Source organism: Clytia hemisphaerica, unplaced genomic scaffold (genome assembly GCF_902728285.1).
Source record: "Clytia hemisphaerica strain Z4C2 unplaced genomic scaffold, Clytia hemisphaerica genome assembly, whole genome shotgun sequence".
Classification (NCBI taxonomy): Eukaryota; Metazoa; Cnidaria; class Hydrozoa; order Leptothecata; family Clytiidae; genus Clytia; species Clytia hemisphaerica.
This window is the reverse complement of record NW_027104594.1, coordinates 2,962,710-2,970,422: the sequence shown is the minus strand read 5'-3', so window position 1 is coordinate 2,970,422 and position 7,713 is coordinate 2,962,710. Positions and strand designations below refer to the sequence as shown.

Below are 7,713 nucleotides of genomic sequence, written 5' to 3'. Positions count from 1 at the left end.
AAACACAAACCGCTTTACAACATATGAGATTAGATTACAAAATAATGGCACTATATGGCTCCACTTGACAAATGGGCTACTAGTATTTTGCATAATCTTTACACAACACAACAAATTAATAAGATTAATAAAAACAGATCTCGGAGTTATCTTTGACCAAAGTCTCCAAATTGAAGTTCATCCACGAGATGACACATGACTCATGACATCCACTTTTCAATTTAGAGATTGAATATCCGTGGGACCATACCATACTTTCCACTGAAATCGAAGGCGACCCAAAGGCTCCTCTTTTTGAAAAATGTCTTCACGAAGGTAGGGGAAGGTACCACTCTTTCTCTCAGGATTAGTTAAGATTTACACCCCCTCCCCACAGACCCAGTAGGATTTTTTCAGCCAATGGGGATAAAAATAACGAACTGAAACTCTATGGGAATCGATATTCACATTTTTTATGGCTTGCGATATCAATTCTTTTGTTTTCAAGTCAGAAAATTCAGTGGGAATTGAAAAAATGGCATAGTACTTTGCAGTGAGAATTGGTTTATTTGATTACTGTCAGTGGGGACAAAAATTAGAGGATAATTTTTCACCGGGGACGATATTTTAGGCAATTGTTCTAGTAGGAGAGTTCCCAGTGGGTCTGTAAAAAGGGGGTGTATGAGGGTAGTAAGGGAAGGTACCGCTCGTTCTATCAGGATCACTTAAGAATCATTATTTCTATAAGAATGATACACCCCTGTCTCACAGCTCCGGTGGGGAGGTTTCTCTCAGTGCGGATGAAAATTTCTATCGAAATTCTAATAAGGATATAAATTCTATTGTTTCCAGCAAGAAATAATAATTTTTGTCAAACTATATTCAGTTGAAAGCTTTGGGTGACAGAGCAGCATATACATTTCGTCCATAACAAAGGTGACAACAATTGAAAGAGTATTTTGAATTATATTGCTTAAAACTTAAAAGTCAAGAAGGATTATGTAGGTTTCAGAGCGTTTCCCAATGGTTTTTAAACTTTTCTTGGGTTAAATTTATAGATATTTCTTCAGGCTGATCCGTGATCAAATGAATTTTCGGATACAAATTTCTTGTTTGTTTTTCTTCCTTTTTAAAACAAAGACAATTTAAAAAGCTTAATATGTAAAAAAAATATATAGAATAGAAATATTAAAGATTTGGCTTTAAAACAAGCCAGGGGGCACTCGATTTCTAAACGATGGCATGTACTTAGGCAAAAATTGGTGCTGGGTATGTGCGGAAGGGTCACAAAAGTCATAAAAATTCCAAAGTAGTTCAAAGGGGTCGAAAAATTTACGATTTTTAGGATATCTTTTGTAAAAATTATCTCTTTAAGAGTGAGACATTTTTCAAAAATCGAAGAGATTAAAAAAAGGCTAAAGGGACACTTTTTCACTAAGAGTTTGGTCTCTCTAAGGATCGCTTTTTGGAGGTCCCATCCGCACATACTCCTCATCCACCAACCCTAGTACCCCCCCCCTCTGGGGTGCAGAAAAAAATGGGTGTGAGTCAAAACTATAAAGATACATCAGATTTTTACTGTCAGACTTGCAATTCCACAGTCTCCAAACACACCCTTACAGTGTATCAAGCTAAAAGAAGACCCTTGTAGTGCACTCTATCAAAAGTACATACTTTTACAGTGCATTTCGAGGGTATCAAAAAACCTACCCTTAAGGGCGGCATATACCGTTGGTCAGACCATATAAATACCCCCTCCCCGGGAAAATAAGATAAAGCTGTCAGAAATATACACATAAGTTGACCCTCACTGAAACTCTATAGCTACTTGTAGTCGCCTTGATAAAATGTAGATAGTGTATGATAAAAAAGGTTGGTAAAATAATATAAGCTTGCTCGGGGAGCAAAAATGTAGAAAATAAAGCCTGGTAGAAATTTAGTTAAGTTCTAAAAAAAATTTTCCTAAAACCCGAAGGTTTTACTATACTACAGGGTGTCCCTAATAAAAGTATCGAGTTTGAACATGCGATTGAGTAAAAAAGTTTGTGTGTGTTATCGCTAAAATATAAGAACGTTCTCCATCACATAGGCTCATTACAAAAGGTAGTTACAACGTATAAATTAATCAATAGCCCTTTTTACTATTCCCCTGTTGCATAAATGTACGTCTTTAAAAATCAAAATTAATAAAAATTTAAATTTTCTTCGTTGCATTTGTAAACAGGCAGAGTATGTTTTTATTGTTACGTAATGACAAAGAAAAAAGAGGGAGAGCTTAAAATACAATTTTGTGAATACACACTTAAAACTTTCTACTCAATCGCATGTTCAAACTCGATACTTTTATTAGGGACACCCTGTAGTAGGCCTTTTTCATAAATAATTTGAGTACAACAACTGCATCGTTTTGAAACAATTTCCAAGGTGATTATATTCCTTGAGACTTCAAGTATTACTTTTTAAATAGAGTCAACTTCTTATGAACTCCTCTGAGAATCAATTACCAAAAGTAAAAATATTTTGAAATTAAGGTTTGAAATTAAGGTACATTGCTCATGACGTAATTTATGAAAAGGTCTATTTGGGGAAAGGTTTTACACCCACTTTAAATAAAACGAACTCTAACTTCAAATTAAAGCTAATGTCAATATCGGTAGGGTAAATATAAATTAATTGAAGAATATGTTCAGTTATTGTATGTTTCAAGATCTATAGCTGTGAGCTTTTCAATCAAACACAAGTGGTCACGTGTTTCTTCGAGATCCTTCGAGAATATGTTTCCAACATGAAGATGATGATAAATTGGGATATCAACGATTCCTCCGCCGAGTGGAATATTTTGTTGTTCGTGCTTAGCACAATGGTATCCTCCATCTTTCAATTTGAAAGCCTATGCGAATGTATAACAAAATTAGAAACTCCATTTTGCAATAATGTTGTGAATTTAAAGTCTAACTCGAACCTTTTTAATTAGGTGTCTTCGCAGCTGGAAATGGTGTAAAGTGTGTCCAGTTGCATAACTACAATCGGCGCCGAAATATTTGACACAAAAGGGAAATTCCCTCAAAACTTTAAAACTGCAAGTGATTTTTAATTGCATTGAAGTACAGTAAGCAAGTAGAATTTTAACTGTGAGCTTTAACATCAGACTTATGACTCAGGATATAAAAGCTCAAAAATGTTCCAATAAGGTTGAGAATATAGCCTGGGAGTCACTTAACCCTTCCCAAATCGAAAAATTCAATGAAGCAAAGTGGAAGTACTGAAACTGCAATTCTCTGAAAAACGTTAAAAACACCCCTGCCTCTGTGACCCAATGGGATCCACTCCACTGGTCACCCCAGTGAATTATTTTTCCAAAAATGGCTCATTTTTCAGCCCCACTGGACAAATCACTCACCCCACTGGAATGTTGTAGTAAAAAAGCACCCCATTGAAAATGATAAAAAGTTTACACATACCCCACTCGAAAAGCCCTTGTTTTAACGTACCCCAGTAGAACTTTTCTTTCAAAAAATCGCCCCGCTAGAATTTTCTACTTCCCCTTTTTTTAAAGTGAAATATCCGAAAAAACCAAAAAAAATTTGATCGCTTCGCTCGCTCGCCATCAAATGTTCCACTTAAATATATTTACTGTATTCAACCCGACTTCTATGGTCATTTTAAAACGTGGAAAGTGCCAAACGAGAGGGGCTGAAAATCAAAAATTTCTCTGTCAGCGCAAACCACGGTTGTACTTGGCCCTTTCTTTCTTAAAAGCTAGGTTCTAGCCTCAAAAGAGAGGCTTTCTCACTTGCGTAGATACTGAAAGAAAGACCTCTACTTTAACCATGTTGACTAAACATTGCTAGGTCCCAGAGTTTATAAAATTTGATATAACCATACTGCTCCTCTATAGCCCCCTTCCCCCAGACCTCATTACATTACCTGTTACAGTGCTGTGAGAGTATATCCACCTGATCAAGATGATATTTCTACTTTAGTAGCATGTAAGAAGCAGATTTTGACTAGACCAAAAGTTAGCCAGTACCTTCCATCGTTAAAACACGATAGAATTGTTAGACGAATAATAATTAAGCGGTTTTCGTCTAACAGAACCAAAATTTAGCTCATGCAAAAAATTCTTTCTCACCCCCAGTGAATGTCAATGAAATTTTCGCCACCCACTCAATATTTGAACGAAGATTTTTTACCCCAGTGAATTTCAGGTTTTTTCATTCTCACCCCACTGGGTACTCAACACCCACTGGGGCACAGAGACAGGGGTGTTTAAAATACCCAAAATTACCAATATATTTCGGCGGTGATTGTAGATAATGGTATTTTACAAATATTTTCATTGTTTTTGATAGCGAAAAGGAAGATTTTGTACTTGAAGGTTGTTAATGATTATTCAGTTGAAACTGGAAGGGAAGGGGTGGGTACTAGGCAAAATAGGTGCTGGGTTGGTGCAACCCATAAGGATCCTTTTTTCACTCCCTCTAAAGTTCCTAAAAGGGGTAAAAAAAACCATAAAAAATCAATAGAGCCCCTGTAAAATGGTTCTAAAATTACGAAAATCAATGTTTGACTCAAAGGATCATAAATTCTGGAAATTTGGATTAAAGTTATAAAAAATGTTGGCTGAAAAATGTTGGCTGAAATTTTGCTTTGCTCTCTCAAGGGCTGGCAAAAATGTCGAAAAATGGACGAAATTTTCGAAAGGGTTGATTTTCGAACTTTGGCTCGAACATATCTATCATCTCACAAACCTAAGTACCCCCCCCCCCGGGAGAGTAATTGACAAAGGTGAAAAAGCTAACCTTATTGAAAACAACTCGGAGTCCGTTGTTTTCTTTATCCGGCAAAACGTAAACTGCATTATTCGGACAGCAAAAGTCGTATCTTTTTTGAAGGATGTGTCCGTCTCTTTTGAATCCTTCTCCTTTAAGTGTGACGCGATTGTAAATGGAACCATGTTCGTAAGTGATTACACCACGAACTTTCCATGAACCATCATTTTCATAGCTAATAGTCCTTTCTTGAATATAACCGTCAGGAAGGGTTGATTTGAAGAAATCTTTAATATTGACTGGATATTTGGTGAAACAGCTGAAAGAATAAACGCGTGTTTCATGAAGACCGTTAGTCGCATTGCCTAGACGTTGTTTTAACGTTTATCCCCCGTTTATCTAATGTTCACAACGTTATTGGCCAAACAGAGCAGCGCAATGGGCCTTTAAGGGTTCTGACCATAAATTTGCCACTTACAAAATATAAAGTTCTACTTGATGTAGCCCACAAAACTGTGGCTTGTTATACATTTTCTGTTAGGCCAATTATCCTTGAGTCTGAAAATTTAAGAATCACAATGAAAAAATTTGATGAAGAAGCAAATAAAGACTTTTGTAGTGAAGAGTATTTCAACTTTTAAGAGCTTAGTTTCGGCGAAGAAAAAACATTTTGAAATTTTTTTTGCGGTATATGGTGTATCTTTTATTGAACTAAAATTATTTTTTCGGAAAATTTTTCTAAAAGCTTGTTTCCTTCAAAATCTTGAAAATAGTGCTTTTTGACCAATTTTCCATCCCAATTTTTCATAGAAAAACAGCCATAACTTTTGATGCATTAATTTAGAAAAATTTTCCGAAAAATGTAAAACAGTTCAATTCTTTGCGGACATTTTGAAAAAAACAAAAAGGTTAATTACCCATTAAAGCTTAGCACTTTTTATAAAAGAAGGTGATGCAACATATTATTAACGTCCTTTTAAAGTTCATAACGTCATTTTTGCAATGAAATTCTTAATTACTCTTAAGGGATTTCATTAAAAAGCAATTTATAAAGGCAATTCTTTGTTGAAAGTGTTAAAGAACCTAAAACATAACTTTTATGTTCAAATACTAAAATCAATTTCACGACTATGGTCAGAGGTAAGTAAAGTAATTAAATCTTTATTTCTCGCCCGACTCGAGTCAATAAATTGAATAAGTTTGCCCCTGTTTTGTGGTGATTCTGCAGCGGAAAAATATGCTGACAGTGCTAACACTGCTGGGTCTTTACGCCACTTAGACTTTCTTGTATTAACGTTAAAACAACGTTGTGTGTCAGCTGGGTATCTCAGTGACAAGATAGTATAAAAAGTAGAAAGCCTGTTTTTTCTGAAAAGCATAAAAACCTTTCAAAAATTTCAGTTAGCAAACGAAAGTTACAAAGACTGTCTTTCTTTTAAGGATGTCCACTTTTATTATAGAAGTAAGATTTTTTTCAGCAGGGAGTAATAATTTCCCAGAGGGGTTACAACCATTCTGGGTACCAGGTAGTATCTATTTTCTGGGAAATAAGTAATCTCGGGGTAATTGCTTCTGGAGTGGACTTTTTTATTCTTCCTTTTTGACCTTTTCGATATTTTCGATTTTTGATTATTTTGATCTTATCAGTTAGGGTAAGGGTTGGAGCTCGAAACATTGCGTCATTAGTTAGATGATCTGTAAAGTGTAGAAGAGTCTTTCTGGGGGAAATTGTATAATCTTCGGAATAGGACCTTTCTTCCCCTCTAAGAGTACTGTGATACTTACAGAGCTCCATATGACATCGCACTCGAAATTGAAGCCCACGGTACTGGCAATTCACCAGTGGTACATACAAATTTGGCGTCAATGGTGCCAGTTGTTGCGTCCCCTGTCCCCTTGCCCCGGACTGAGAATTTGATTTCGTTAATTTGACCGTCTAGCTCCATGACGAATGGGACTTTTTGTTTTAAGAGGAGGGCGCCTGCAGAAGCCATTTTGGTTGATTGTCTATGTGCATGTTGTTGCTCGGATGTTTAAACTTCAAGATTTTCAATTCATTTATACCGTTTTACTTAGGACTGGGACTAGATTGTTGACGTCATTATTTTGAAATTTTTCTTAATGTTAATTCATTCTTTTTCCAAAAACTACGTGGTTGTAATAATATCCAAGTGCAAATCTTGATTGAAAAATCAATCACTGTCTATAAATGACATGTCAGAACTGCCATGCAAAAATTCCTTACAAATAAATTTGAGGTCAGGTCAAAGATAAGAATTAAGTTCTCTTCCATCTTAGATGAAATAGAGTGGATGTCATTTTTTTATTGATTAACAAAGAAAATTATAAGATAGGTCTGTGTTTTCAATTTTCAGGCTATGTACCTTCAAATGAAAAATCATTAAATTTTGTCCAACCCATTACTGGACCCCAAGCGATTTGCAGTGATATCCAGTAGCGTGGTGGCAGGGAGGGGGAGGCAGGGGGACTAACCCTCAGTGGCAGATTTTTACGGGGGCACCCAAATACAAAGGGCGCAAAAAGATGCCCCAAACTACTAATTTCTACGCCTCTTTTCTCTTTTACATCTTATATAATGACAGTTTTCGGCCTAAAAGAGAGAAAATACCCCAAAACTTTCGTACTCGTATCGCTCGCGTTATTTTTACAAAATTATTGACTTTTTGTATGGGGTGCCAAAATCCCCATCTTCTAAAAAATTGCCTCCCCACTTTCCCCGAATTTTAGCCGATCCACCACGCTTCTGGTGATGTCGTGATAGAGATTTTTTCTAGCGTGATTACGGGATTTTTAATTTTTTTCTTCGTGATTGCGTGATTAGAGTTCAAAACGTGATCGTGTTTTGAAAGATTTTTGAGCCGTGATAACGTGATTTGGACTTTTCCAAAGGGATGCGTCAGGGTCGGATACAGGAGGTAGGCTATCTTATTCATGGAGAGTA

At 36.0% G+C, this 7,713-nt stretch overlaps 1 protein-coding gene across 1 annotated transcript; it reads right to left on the bottom strand.

Moving 5' to 3' along the window:
- Window positions 1-1,084: 1,084 nt before the first annotated feature.
- Window positions 1,085-6,792, bottom strand: LOC136823779 (green fluorescent protein-like). Its single transcript, XM_067079948.1, has 3 exons — window positions 6,537-6,792; window positions 4,782-5,070; window positions 1,085-2,869 (listed from the first exon to the last, which is right to left on the bottom strand). The coding sequence occupies exons 1-3, from the start codon at window positions 6,743-6,745 to the stop codon at window positions 2,666-2,668; spliced, it is 702 nt and encodes a 233-aa protein (XP_066936049.1). The 5' UTR covers window positions 6,746-6,792; the 3' UTR covers window positions 1,085-2,665.
- Between the last annotated feature and the right edge of the window lie 921 nt (window positions 6,793-7,713).

Excerpts from the sequence above, each read along its gene's own strand:
- LOC136823779 (XM_067079948.1), bottom strand. The coding sequence starts at position 6,745 with ATGGCTTCTGCAGGCGCCCTCCTCTTAAAACAAAAAGTCCCATTCGTC. Across the intron at positions 5,071-6,536 it reads GCGATGTCATATGGAGCTCT|CTGTTTCACCAAATATCCAG; the intron begins GTAAGTATCACA and ends TTATTCTTTCAG. Across the intron at positions 2,870-4,781 it reads TCCGAGTTGTTTTCAATAAG|GCTTTCAAATTGAAAGATGG; the intron begins GTTAGCTTTTTC and ends ACATTCGCATAG.